The 14,760-nt window shown below is 42.6% G+C and overlaps 1 protein-coding gene across 3 annotated transcripts in view; it reads right to left on the bottom strand.

Moving 5' to 3' along the window:
• Positions 1-8,686, bottom strand: part of ube2j1 (ubiquitin-conjugating enzyme E2, J1) — a 47,382-nt gene extending 38,696 nt beyond the window's left edge. The window contains exons 1-2 of one of the 3 annotated variants that reach the window (XM_076874314.1): positions 1,362-1,458; positions 1,075-1,275 (exon numbers count right to left, since the gene is read on the bottom strand). In XM_076874314.1, coding sequence (XP_076730429.1) covers positions 1,075-1,105 — 31 coding nt within the window. In that variant the 5' untranslated portion in view covers positions 1,106-1,275; positions 1,362-1,458. Of the gene's footprint in view, positions 1-1,074; positions 1,459-8,606 lie in introns of those variants that run through there. The other 2 variants (XM_076874315.1, XM_076874313.1) reach the window with 2 other exon arrangements.
• Positions 8,687-14,760: the final 6,074 nt, after the last annotated feature.

Below are 14,760 nucleotides of genomic sequence, written 5' to 3'. Positions count from 1 at the left end.
CGGTGGTGTCATAAGGAAAATGTCAGCTTGTTAGTTATGTTTCTTTTTTTTTTTTTTTTTAATTGAGATAATTTAATTGTTGCCTGAAGCTAATGTTGAGACACATAGGCATTTGTACGAGCTGGAGATGTTGCCCTTTCTTGTGAAACCGCAAGACACACTGGCAAAGTGAGAAGACCATTTGATCTGCGGAACATAGAGAGTTAACGTAAAAACCAGTTAACCTGGAACACTGGAGTCCAATTCCTTGTTTGTGAGCACAAATAAAGATGTTTCTGATTTCAGTTCATTTCTGTCCCAGTGAAAACTGAGAAACTATAAGGCTCACCTCTAAACACTCATTATCAGGGATCAGTGAAAAGGTTTTGGACAGCTGGCCAAGTTTTGACCCTGCCAGAACAGCTTTGAGCCATGCACGCAAAATGCAACTATCATAATCACAACAGACATAAGACATGATTTATATTCAGCGTTAAAGACTTTGTGCAATATACTGCAAAGTGCACAATATTTTTCATTCCCATTTCCGTGACTCATTTAAATCTTCTTCTTACGAAAGTGAAAGTCATAAAAATACATATACTGTTTTAAAACGTTTTTTTTTTAAAATAAACATTACGTATTATTGCTGTGGGTTGCACACCACCAGCATGCTCGCTATGTTTCTTAAAGTCAACCTTCAAAATCAGCCGATTAAATCGTCCCCATGATCACTAATATTACACAAGCAGCTAACGACAACGCTGAACACGCAGACGTGTCCTTAATTACGTGTGTAACGTCAAAGAACTCCGCAACACGAAAAGTGCAGGGACAGAGCCAGCCGGTACAGTTTCAACAGACAGATGGTTTGCTCTGAATACCGAAGAGTTTAAAAAAAATAAATAAAGCATCCCACACAACAGAAAGAACTCAGAAAAAATACCAAATAAAGGTGCCAGTGTAAACATTTAGATTGGGACGGAGGCTAATAACAGTTAAGCTAATTAAGAAACATTAAAGTGTTGGATTTTAGCTGTAGGATTTATCCTAGGGTTCTGAAAGCTGTAGAAGTTGTTTTGGGATCAGGCTTACCTGGACTCTTAAGGTTGTATTTGCTCTCCATCCTTAAAGAAACTGGGCACTGTCTTGAAGTTGTATTGTTTTCGTTTTCAAATACCTAGCTTTCAAATATTAGCGTTAGCTTCGCTTAGCAGCCCGGGTAGCTTGCTTCGTTCTTAAATCTGAGCGATACAGCTCAAACCGAAGGTCCCGCTCTCGCACCGGTGCTCCAGTCTGCAAGTGAGACAGAACGTGTTTCAGTAATGATGGGATATTTTTCAACTTCTCTGCTGTTTAGGTTTTGAAACGGTTTCTCTAACCTTATCGACGTGACGTCATTTACGGAACGTAAACAGGAAGTGAAATCTGAGGCTACGCAAGGAGTGCGCACATCACTGTTAGAAACGGTAATGGCATTAGTCTGGAAGTAAATCATTACCAAAGAATTAGAATTTTATTAGCAACAGGAAAGTGAAAGATTTAGATATAATACTGGTGATGGCCAAATGAAGCGTTCCGAAGTACTGAAGCTTCTCGAAGCTTTTAAAAACTGTCCTCTTTAGCGAGATCTGGTGGCTAGAAATATGAAGAACAGCTTAAATCAAGAACAAATAATGACCTGCTTCATTATGATTGGCCGCTCTGCAGAGCTTCTGTTTCATGTGACAGTACTGTGTGATATCGGGCTGATATGGTGCTTTGAATATGTTTTTTGGGTGAAAAAAAATAATGTTATGTCTATTTTATTAGATGAATAAACTTTCCTTGTTTAAACATGTGCCATGGTGTTTTCTCCTTTTGCTTGTGACTTCGTTTTTTACTAATAAAAAAAATACACTATATATATATATAATAATGTACAGCACAATCTTACAATAGGTTGGGAGTATGCTTGTGCTGCGAGGTCCTTGCCTCCACGTGATTAAGTAATTAACAATCGGACAGGTACGTTTATAGATAATATACTATAACTTCTATAAGACATTTCAGATGGCAGTTTCAGTAGAATAGTGTTTCGCTGTTTATAAATTCAGAATAATTCAGTACGTGATTTGCAGAACCTACCATAATATGAAGTCTTCACTGTGTCAAGATTATATTCCTTTTGTGTATTTTAAATATTTTTTAAAGTTAAGTTGTTACGTCCCCCCCGAAGGGGTCTAGGCGTGCGAGTGCAGTGTTGGGAAGGTTACTTTTAAAATGTATTCCATTACAGAATACAGAATACATGCCCCAAAATGTATTCTGTAACCTATTCCGTTACGTTACTCAATGACAGTAACGTATTCTGAATACTTTGGATTACTTAATATATTGTGGCGAGTTCAGACAAGGAGGAGACGGAGGTATCGTTTGGTCTTGCTTCCCGTGAGCTAGCCAGGGAGCACAGCCGTTTATTACATTTGCAGAAGAACACACTGCCACTAGCTAACTGCTCAGCGCGGCAACGACAACACACATAGGGCGCCCTCTGACCCCGGAAGGACACACCGTCGCAGCGAGAGGGCGTCACCCGTCACCATGGCAACATACACAAAACATAACTGTACAAGCAGAACCCCGAACAGCCCTGACCCGCTACAATATTATCATGCTTTTTACAACAACGTGAATGTACTATTGCTGTGTGATTTATTACTATTACTGAAGGTCCGCGACTCCGAACTGTAGTAAAGGGACCTCTGACTAATGCTGGGCTCACACTGTGCGATTTTTGGCCCATTTTGAGCCGATTTTTGAGTCGTGCGATCGTTTTGGCGATCGGCCCGATTTTGGCCTTCATCGTGCGTCGTATAGTATACGTGGGGTAACGAGAAGCGATTGACACCTCACGACCAGCTCCCGATCATCAATCGCTTGGTCGTGAGGGTGTCACCGCAGTTTGCCACACTGCGCACGCGCAAACACAAATGTCAGCGAAAAAGACGGCGTAGCACGGCAGTGCAGCGTGTGATCTGGACACAAGCGATGGAGGCACAACCTGTAGAACCATCCGAGCCCTTTCGATGTGGCCTCACAAAATTATCACGACCACAACAACCGTGAAAATAGTTGGATCGACACTGCTGCTCAATCACAGCTGCCTGACCAATGTTTTTCATTAGCAATTTAGCAAAGTTGATGGTGGTGGTGTCTGTGTGAGTGAAAGACGGAGAGGGAGAGCGGGCGACAGAATTTCTGTTATAACCTTCATTTTTATGGACGCACAGTGTGAGCACTCAGGTCGCATCAGAGCATCGGGCCGTATAGTGTGAGACCCTGCATCGTGACCTATGAACTTCTAACTCCTGCGAGTCAATCGTACAGTTTGAGCAGGAGCTGAATCGCGCGACTGAAAAAAATCGCACAGTGTAAGCCCAGCATAATACGGCGGGGTCCCTGTCGGCTGGTAGCCGAAAAATAGCTCTACTTTGTTGTAGTGATGGGTCGTTCGCGAACGAAATGGCTCTTAGAGCCGGTTCTTTGACGTGAACGACGCGAGCCGGCTCCTTATCGCGAGCCGTCACGTTTTTTTTTCTTCTTTCTCTCAGCCTCTCTCTCGCACTTTTTTCCGCTGCACTCTGCAAGCGAGCCTTGTGCTTTACGCTGGGCAGAGGGGGGGAGGGGCGGTAGTTACACTCAGTAGCACAGGAACAGAGCCAGAGAGAGAGAAAGAGAGGCAGGGACAACAACATTAGAAAGGTATAGTAATCATCCACAACTATTTTCAGTTGCAGATGATAAAGGATTCAGAAAGTTTATTCATGCAGGCCCATATGACAGAGAATATGCATGTTCTTTTTGTTTTCATATTATAATTTATATTTAATTGTGTTGTGGTTTGCAGTGTTTTGTGTTGTTTTCACTTTAAATTTGTAAAAGAAAAAAGCTGAAAATTTAAATAGTTAAAACTTGAAATGTGAATAGTTGATTTTTGTATTATGTGATTTATTTATTACATTTTATGTGGAGTGAATAAATAAAAGTATATTTATGGTGGCCCCTAGAGACAAAACACGTACAAAAGACAACAGAAGTGCTCCAGGATGCTGGGCGCAGTGTTGAGCCTTTGTTATCTTGTGGCTACACAAGCCAGCAAGTACCAACGACTGGATTTGGTGTGTGGTAGTAACAGGTAAATGAACTTTTTTTTTTTTTTTTTTTTAAAATATATATATATATATATATATATATATATATATATATATATATATATATATATATATATATATATATATATATATATATATATATATATATATATATATATATATGCGCCTGTGTATAAATACACAAACAATACACACATGCTTTCAATTGTGTAATTTAAGTGATCTAGTAGCTCTGCTTTGGAAGTTCAGTTCATGCTAGAAATGTGTTTTGGAGTTTGTACGCGTTTTGTCTCTAGGGGCCACTGCATATATTTATATATAAACATATATAAATAAAACCACTTTTTTTACGTTAGTAATTCCTTTTGTGCATAATTTTATATTATTGTTAATAATAAATTAATTAAAGCAACAAAACAACCTGAAGAGCCGGTTCGGAGCGGAAAGAGCCGGCTCTTTTTAGTGAGCCGAACCGAAAGAGCCGGAAATCCCATCACTACTTTGTTGTGTGGGTCAACTTTTCTTGCGACAGACAGAGAGAGGCGTTGAAAGGCTGCTCCAACGGAACTTGTTTTCGGAGGAAAACACGAACACAGTGTACAGTCGAGTCTTAATAGCTTACTTACAACTGGGCTCGTCAGGCACTCTTCTTGGCTGCAGTGGTTATTATTATTATATTTACATGCTTCCAGCTCCCGTTTTTGCTCGATGACTGCTCGTACCTTTCCACTCCCCTTTTTCTCCCTCCTAGCGCTCACAGACACATAACGTGTATGGCAGTCCATTCTCCCAGCAGCACGGACTACACTGAACATGATGCTACATTCTTTAGAGCTATGCTTGTAGCATTCTGCCTGTTAGCTTAGCACAACAACAACAACAACGAAAAGGAGCAGAGAGAGAGAGCGTCGCCCTGTAACCATGGCAACCGTAACGCTGCCGCCTGGAACAAAAGAACGTAGCTGTCAAACAAAACCCAAACAGTCCTGACCCGCGACAAAATGAAACAGGAAAGTACCCCAGTGTATTCCATTTATTTCAACAAAGTAACTGTATTCTGAATACCACCTTTTTAAACGGTAACTGTAACGGAATACAGTTACTCATATTTTGTATTCTAAATACGTAACGGCGGTACATGTATTCCGTTACTCCCCAACACTGTGCGAGTGAGGGGACCAGTAACAAATGGGTCCGGAAACAGAATGAAAAGGAAAACAGACAGGTGTTTTTAGTAAATAAAATAGTCTTTATTATAGATAATCTTAACATAAAGAGCCGGCAACATCGTTTTACCAATAACACTTGGAAAAAGGTTGCAAAAACACGGAACACAACAACCAAACAAAAAAACAAAAAAAAAACAAACAAAAAAAAAACAAACAAAAAAAAACAAACAAAAAAAAAACTCCACACCACGAGGAGGCACTTCCAAGGGCCCACAAGCTCCCCCTGTCACTAGCAGCAGCTAGTTTTACTGCTGCCGAGGCCCACAAGCCCACACTACTCACGTGAAGCAGTTACACTGCACAATGCTGCCACACTATAGGATCTCTCCCAGACAAACCACCCTGCTCACAGCTCACCCCCAGCTTAAATAGCCTCAGAGGTGATTGCTGACTGGATTCATGTGGCCAACGAGGCTAATCAAGAGCAGCTGTGTCCTCGGGAGAGAGGAGAGTGAGAGAGAGACAGAGGGGTGTAACAAGAGAGGAAGAGGCGGAGAGAAAAACCACACCCACACAAGGGCAGTTTCAGGAGGCCCAGCTAGGGCCGTAACACCCCCTCCCATAAATACAAACCAGTGGTTTGTCACAGAACGTCCTACCCAACCTTTAAACATATACCTACCATGCACCATAATAACAGTTAGGCATACCCTGCCAAATCTGCCAAGACCTTTTTGATGGGTTGAAAACACTGCACGGGGTTGGCTCAAGTCCCTCAACATAGTGTCTCAAGTGACAGCCAGATGTTTTTTGAGCCATCACATATGGAGAACCCGTAAGGCAGCTAGAAGGCCTTACAGCAACACTTCTGATGCTTTTTCGCTAGGTCATGGCGAAAGGCATGCTGGTTAGCCAGAGGTGCAGGTTGGAATGGTTGTGTCACACACAATCTGTCACACTGTAGGTCATCTGGAAGATGGTCAACAGGTGGCAGCTCAGAATTAGTCGACCTCTGACATTCACCAAATGAGACCACTGAGCAATTATGCTCCAATTGTTGCCTAGGACTGGCAACTTTGTCTGTTTGCGAACCACAGTTCACTCTTTTGAAAGCAGATCGATTTTGCCTTGAGTTGGCTTTCGAACAGTGAGCAATCAGGTGGCCAGGTTTGTGGCAGAAGAAACAGAGCTTTGTTTTGGATCTTGAAACCACACCTGTATCAGCTTTGCTAGCTGGCACACTCCTAGCCCTCAAGACCAACTGTTTCTGTTTGTAGGCCTCACAATTTGCTATCAAATGGCCAGACTTTAAACAGAAAACGCTTCCGTTTTGCTTTGGGATGGGACACAAGTACCTCACTCTTTGGGTACTGTGCAGCTGGCACATCACTAACCTTCACTGAGGCGTCGCGTTGGTCATTCTTAATGACACTGGTTTTATGGATGAGGGCAAACTCATCAGCCAGTGTTGCAGCCTGCTGTAATGAGGACACCTTATGTTCACTGAGGTATACTGCGATGCGCTTGGAGACGCAGTTCTTAAATTCCTCTATCAGCATTAATTCACGAACCGACGCCAGGTCAGTAGCTTTGCTGGACACACACCACCGATCAAAAAGCATACTTTTCTTCCTTGCATAATCTCGGTAGGATTGACCCTGTCCCATTTTTAATCCCCAGAAACGCTGCCTATAGGCTTCTGGGACGAGCTTATAAGCTAGAAGGATGGCACTTTTCAGCTTGTCATAAGTCAGACTGTCCTCACCTGACAATGAGGAACAAACTTCCTGAGCTTTACCTACCAGCTTACATTGTAGCAAAATGGCCCACGACTCCCGTGGCCAGTGTAAGGCTGTGGCTATTCGTTCAAACCACCCGAAGTAGCTGTCAACCTCAGTGTCGCGGAACACCGGAACCAGACGACTGTTTTTCCCTACATCAAACGGTGTGTCTGCCTGCCGAATGGAGGCAGCCAGAGAAAGGGAAGCCTGCTGGAGTTCCAACTGTCGCAACTTAACAGCTGTCTCCGCCTCCACCTTTTTCAATTCAACCTCCCTGGCTCTGGCAAGCTCTGTGTCTAAACGCTTAAGCTCCAACTCCTTTAGCTGGAACTCCCTCTCACGATCCTCCTTTTCCAACTGGAGACGAGCCAGGCGGACACGTAGCCTAGCATCCTGCTTCGAACCTACTGATGACTCTATGGAGAGTGGTTCGAAGTGAGGCAGTGTCATCGGCTTGTCCTCAGGGATCCCCTGAGCAACAGGCGTAGACACTGAAGGAGCTACAGCTTGATCTGGCACCTGTGGAACAGGCTGAGACGTTACACCATGCTCAGGTAGACTGGCAGACCCACTATCCCTTTCTCCACCAAGCCAGACACAAGAGCAGCTTTCAGCTCAGCCTTATGCAGAGCTGTGGAGACACAAATGCCATAAAATGATGCCACCTCATGCAAATCCCTCTTCCTACAGGCGTCCAGCTGGACAAGCGAAGGGTTTTCCTTAAACACGGTAATAGCCATTAAAACTAAAACTACCTGAGGATAACAGTAACAACAAAGCAGCACCACCTCCAATACACAAATGAAAAATAGGTGGGAAATGTGTGGCAACAGGTTAACCAAAAAATAAAAATACCACCGACTCTCTCCCCAGACCTACCTACTAAAATCTTAGCCTGCTTAGCTTCTGAAGTGTACCAGGCTCGAGGCAACTTTAAAGGCTAAGCATCAAGTGCACAAAGCACTGACAAGCCTACCTCCGACAGGGAACTAATCCCCACCCGGGATTATTCCGAAAATAAAACAGGCAAAACAAAAAATGAGTGCCTGAAGGAGGAGTTCACGCTCAGCTAGACACTCCCCTCTGCTAACCAGAGAGAGAGCGCAGCAGACAATGCAACTAAACAAGCCACCGGCGAACAACACACTAAAACTCAATTGCTGTTCCTTCCATTCATATTCCGGACGAGCCCCCACATTGTTACGTCCCCCACAAAGGGGTCTAGGTGTGCAAGTGAGGGGACCAGTAACAAATGGGTCCGGAAACAGAATGAAAAGGAAAACAGACAGGTGTGTTTAGTAAATAAAATAGCCTTTATTATAGATAATCTTAACATAAAGAGCCGGCAACGCAGTTTTACCAATAACACTTGGAAAAAGGAAAAAGGTTGCAAAACAGAACACAACAACCAAACAAAAAACTCCACACCACGAAGAGGCACTTCCAGGGACCCACAAGCTCACCCTGTTACTAGCAGCAGCTAGTTTTACTGCTGCCGAGGCCCACAAGCCCACACTACTCACGTGAAGCAATTACACTGCACACTGCTTCCACACTATAGGATCTCTCCCAACACCTTCAACGCCCAATGTGGGAACACCAGAGAAAAACCACCCTGCTCACAGCTCACCCCCAGCTTAAATAGCCTCAGAGGTGATTGCTGACTGGATTCAGGTGGCCAACGAGGCTAATCAAGAGCAGCTGTGTCCTGGGGAGAGAGGAGAGTGAGAGAGAGACAGAGGGGTGTAGCAAGAGAGGAAGAGGCGGAGAGAAAAAGCACACCCACACAAGGGCAATTTCAGGAGGCCCAGCTAGGGCCGTAACATAAGCAATAGTTACTTTTCAAGTAATTAATTACTTTTAGAATCTTGTAACTCAGTTACTTTTTTGAAGAAGTAACTAGTAATTATAATTAATTACTTCAAAGTAACTTGCCCAACACTGATAAGAACCAGTCCATTTACCATTTGAGTTTCTTTACATTTTTCAAGCAAGTAATAGAAGTGTTATGACTTTCCACCAGGGTTATCTTAAGAGAACGGGCTTATTAGGTGGTGAGATAAGAAAACCAAGTACTCAGGGTAATTTCGAGAAATAACTAAGTGGATGGGCCCTGCTCGGTGAGTTATGGTTTTCAGCTTCCATAATAAACAGCTCGCTATTTGTTAAGTTTTAGTCTAGCCTCCTTTGTCTGCATTTTGGTCCTCACACAAAACTTACACAATCTGCAGCTGCACATCCTGACAGCCATGCTCTTATTACCTCAAATTTAATAACCTTTTAACTATGTCTCAGTTGCTAAAGGGTGATTAAAAAGTCCTTCCAAAAAGTAATTAAAAGGGGTAAGTTTCAATTGGGTTTAAGAGGGAAAAGGCTTCAGTCCTGGCCAAAGCCTCATCTCCAAGGAGACCCACTGGGTAAAATAATTTAACGATGTGAGCTAAGGAAGAGGAGTGTGAGCAAGTGAGACGTGGCCAAGGAGCACTGGATCAGATTACCACCACAGCCCCCCCCCCCCCCCCCCCCCGCCCCCCCAGCAAAAAACGTCTGAAGAGGTTGATGTGGCATTCTGAAACGCAACATCAGCAGGGTCCAAGAAGCCATGGGACCATGGGAGAGAGGGGAGAGCACTTAGTCCAGGGGATCCAAGTTGGGATTTTTGCCAAGTGTTGACCATTGGGAGAAGGAGAATGTGAGTGTGATAGCTTAATGCAAGACCGTAGGGAGAAATTTTGAGGGAGACTGGTCATTTTTTTCGTAGAAATAAAGAATGGAGAGTGAGCAGTTGGTTGAGTGTTCAAAGGAAGATTTACCGGAGAAGCGGATGAGCTCAATGAAAACTGGTGGGTAATTCTGGTAAACATTCCACATTTCAGCCATGAAACAGGGGAAACAAATTAGTTAGCATATAGAAATGACAGGTTTGCAGGAGTAGCATAGATGCGTCTCATTACCACACTAAGGAGCCAGACAATCTGGTAGAGATTGAGTGCTTGAGCTGGTCTTTAAATGCAGGTCAGTAATGAGAATGATTAGAACCAAGTGATCAGGTTGATGTGTGGAAGTAAAAAAGCTAACCTCTGCTCAGCTCCTCATAGAGACTCCAAGGCAATAACAAACAAGGGGAGGCTATGACACACGTTATTGGAAGCATATTTTTGTTGTACTTACTTTGCACAAACACTTTGATCAGTTATAAAGGGCAATAACACTACAACGTGTTACAGTTAATCCAACTTGTTTTTAATGGGTTATTCCTGACTTTCAGGTTTCAGATATAGCAGAGGCTATTCTGCCTATAGCTCTGCTGCCAGCTCTTCATTTATTCATTAAAAAAAGAAAAAGCTGTCACATGTGCAACTCTGAAGATAAACAACTGTCTGGGATAATGAGTTTGCACTTTAACTAAACAGTTTTAAAATGAATGGTGTGTGATTTTGACATGTCAGGATCATAGGAGAAACTGACAGTTGGTCTGTATAGATTAACTTCTAATGAAAACAGATGGGGGGAAGCATTATGTAATGTCATGAGATTGGCTCGCCATCAAGCGCAGCAATCTTCCACCCGCTAAATCTAGATTAATTCTGCTTGTGTTTATGTGTGGGTGTGTATGCATGTGTGCGTGTGAGAGACAGAGAGAGAGTGGCGTGGGCAAATCTGTCAGGTTTTAAGAAATACTGGCAGGCAGTTCATTAGTGTTCAATGCAGCAGATTTTATAGCACAGTGCTCTAGACTTGAACACAACATATTTTTTAAAAATAAAATAATGTGACATCTAAAATGTTTTGCTCACAAAATGTAATCTTTTTAAAGTCCTCAAACCCCCACCCCCTAGACACACTGTGCACATACACAGACACACACAGCTGGTAGACTTTGACTCTCAATGTGACGTTTGCACTTTATACACAGGTTTAGCCTTTGCTGCCCCCTACTGTCGGAATCATCTCAGCACCACATTTTTGTCAAATTTATTTGTTCTCACAATTCTTGAAATTTGTATCTTTTTAAAACTGTATATTGTACAATCATTGTGGTACAAGCTTGGTGAGATATTCAGAAATGCCTCATGAGGTTAGGATGTTCACGAGAAATGGTGATCAGCCCAAAAATAAATTGTCTCAGTCTTTACTTCCCTCCGTCTTTCTTCCTTAGTGCCTAGTAAGTTAGTTACAAGTTGATGCCTGTGTTTGTTTGTTTTTTTGTTTGTTTTTTATTCTTTAAAATTACTGCTGCCGTCTGTGTTTTAGTTTTGCTACTTCTAGGTCCTAGGGTTTGATCTCATTGCCCCTCATGATATTCTCTGCTCCCTCTGTTTCCATGTCTAGTCATCCCTGCCTGTGTGTTCCCTCTGTTCCAGTGTAGTCCTTCAACATCGTTCAACTTAGAGAAACCATTCAGGGACCATTAGATTCTTCTTCTTTTGAACATATGTGCTTGTATTTTTTTCAGCAATTCATTGCATAGTTTTTATGAAATTCCAAAAAATTGCACCAACCCAGGCCACTCTGGAGCCCTAGCACTTGGCCAAACTTTCATCAAACTTTATATGAGTCACAAGACTTTTATCCGGTAATTCTGTGTTTTTGACATCTTTTTTTTTCTCTTTTCTTCCACAGGAACAGTTTAGGTTTCATGAAGAATTTGATTCTTCATGGAATTTTCCCAACACTGCATGATGATATCATCACCTGTAAAAACTGAGGCTGGAGAATAATCTGAAAAAGAATTTCTTTTTCCTTCTTTCACACCCAGACCTTTTCCCTACATGTATAATATATACATCAAAATGTAGCTATCAATGTCCTCTTTCATCCAGTGTCATTCTCATTGAGATGGGATTTATATTATTCTCTAGTTACCTCCCTCCTCCCTCCCCCCCACCCACACACACACACACACACACATGCAGGGCCTTGAGGTACAGGTATGTCACTGAGGTGCAGGGGAGGTATTGCCCTCCCCTCCTGGTCACCTGTGCCTCAATTTTATTCCATAACTTAGACACATTATTTACACTCTCACAACACATTCATATAGGTCCTTGGGGGTAGGCACACTGAATGGCGTGCAGAGAACGGTCTGTTTATTTAGCCTCACCTCTGGTGCCTGTGCCCACTTTTCAATTTTAAATTGCATGTAGACATTTAGGGTGTTGGGAGGGGCCGAGCTGTCACCAGCTGTTATCTGGCTGAAGGTTGTTGGCGCCATGCTCCTCCCCTGTTTTAAATGCACTTTAGAACAGCATGCATCAACACAACATATGAGAGGGCCGATTGAGGCATGGGGTTTTCTCACACCCACGTTCTCTGTTCACCATCTGGGGCGGGGGCTTTTGCACCATAGCTGCTGGGTGAACCCCGTCTGGGGCTCTCCTCAGGTCTTTTCTTGGTGGGTGGTGTGACTGCCCCTGCGGTGGTCCTCCTGGGGCTCTCGTGCTCTGGGGTGCCTATAGATGTCTTGGGCCCGGGTCTCCTCCATGCCTGCTTCATGTCCTAGGGGGGCCAGGCTGTGTGGACTCACACACAGGTGTCCAAACAAATGCATACAATCTTGGTTGGCTGCTGCCTCTAAACATGTGATGTGTCATTAACACTGTGTGTGCTCAGTAACATTAAATATTTAATATTTACTGCTACTTATGCATATGATGGTTGTTGTTGAGGTTTCCCTGCTGTGTAGTTTTTTGCATGTTTTTTTTTTACATTTTATTTCAGCAGGTGGTGAAGATTTTTAGTGCCCTCTCTCTCTTCTTCTGTTAACTTTCTTCCCGTCTTCTCTTTCTTCTTGTCCATTCTGATTGTAATAAATCAAAATCCTAATACAAATCTAATAAAATATGACTTTCAAGTGGACCAGTATAGCAAAAGCTGCAATGGTCCAATTGGGGAAATAAATGTGCATTTTGTTTGGCCTTCGGACAATAAATCTGTTTAGTTCAACTATATTGCAACCTGCCACATTAAGGTTATATGCAGTTTCCACTGCAGATGCTCTTCCAGAGGACTACATCACTACGAGTGAGTCCTGGGTGCTCATGATCCTGTTGCCTCTTCACCAGGTGCCATTTCTTGGACTCATTTTTGTAGGTACTGCATACGGATGAACAAGGTGCCCCAATCAGTCAGTATCTCTTTCGGAATTCTGACTTGGGAGATGACCTGAAACGGTGCCTGTGCCACAGTTTCTGTTGCAGAAATGCTGGCCAGTAGCAATGCTTCAGGATATTGTCTTGCGGTTCGCCACTTGGCATTCTGGGCAGGATGCACATCACTGGCGCACATCCCCTCAATGGTCAGAGTTTTATATCCCATGAAAGGATATTTTCACTAGGTGCAGAAGTGGATCAGTGAAATCACCACACATGAGAACAGCTGACTGTGAGCACACATCATCCTTGGCACATTTCCATTTTTTTTTCCAATTTTCAAGTAGGGTTATGCTTTGAAGCTAACTGCACAAGTTGAATGACCCCTTAGTTTCAACTAGAGTCAACCTGTGTCCATGGTGACATCTGCTGGACAATTTCACTACACCAATACACTACAGTGACACAGACAAGCTCTGCACAGTTCCGAACAAAGCTACTTATTATACCAGACTGTTAATAATTATGATCAACACATATTTAGGAGGCCAGAAACATATTGGAACTGTTAAAGAAAGCAGTCTGTGACTATAGTGATCAGTGTACTTCAGCAAAATTCTCTCTCTTTTAATATTCCTGTTGCTTTCAGTAACTTAATTTACAAAGTAAATCATTCTGAGTCTGCTATATTTGTTGGAATAACCAAACATGTTTCCAGCTGTTGTGAGATCAGTCTGCTTTGTTTTTGGTTGATTTTGAAGCTTTCCAGGTGTTCGTTTCAGCTTCGTGCTAGAAACTTTACTTTATACTGCCGTGGATGCTGTATCTTATAACACTGGCATGATGTTTTACTGGGTCATAGTGAAACTGCATTACTCCTGCTCTTTATGAGATTATTACAGCAGAAGCGTCAGTGGTAATGAAAAAAAGGGATCACCTGTATTTAATGGATGTTTTTCTGACATTTCTTTTAACAGTATAAATATATTTTTATGGTGTTATATGAGTAATGTGTTATAGTGATGATAAAGTAACTTATTGCAGCAAATAAAGTTTTCTGATGAAAGGGAGTAAGAGCTGAAAATTCCTGCTGTTTTATTTTTTCATTGAAAGCAGAGAGGAGGTTTTTGTTGAGATATTCAGTTGTGAGTTTAAGCCACAGATTACACTTTAGATTCCAGTGTTTGAGTGCTTGCATAATCCATATTGGGCTTCACAATCCACGGCAAAAACATAGCGGGGGTGCTGGTTAGTGAAACATTGGAATAATGGTGCCCGGTGTACAGTACCTGTTGAAACTGGGGTGAAGGTCAGTGGCAATGTTCCTTATCCCATAGCCCAGGCAATATTGTGATTCACATTCGTATATACGCAGCTAATCAACGTCGTTGACAGGCTATGACAGCGTCCTTATAGTTAGCAAAGCAGCGTGGCTGATGTGGAGTGAAGCCACGTTAATGACAACGTGTACAACCATTGGAGATGTGAGCAGGACAGACGGAGCAATTGACGGAAAAGGTGTGGACTTTATACCAGGTTTTTAAATTGTGTCGATAGGCCACGTAAAACCAGTTATGATAATATA

Source organism: Maylandia zebra, linkage group LG15, assembly GCF_041146795.1.
Source record: "Maylandia zebra isolate NMK-2024a linkage group LG15, Mzebra_GT3a, whole genome shotgun sequence".
Classification (NCBI taxonomy): Eukaryota; Metazoa; Chordata; class Actinopteri; order Cichliformes; family Cichlidae; genus Maylandia; species Maylandia zebra.
This window is presented reverse-complemented; position numbering and strand designations above follow the sequence as displayed.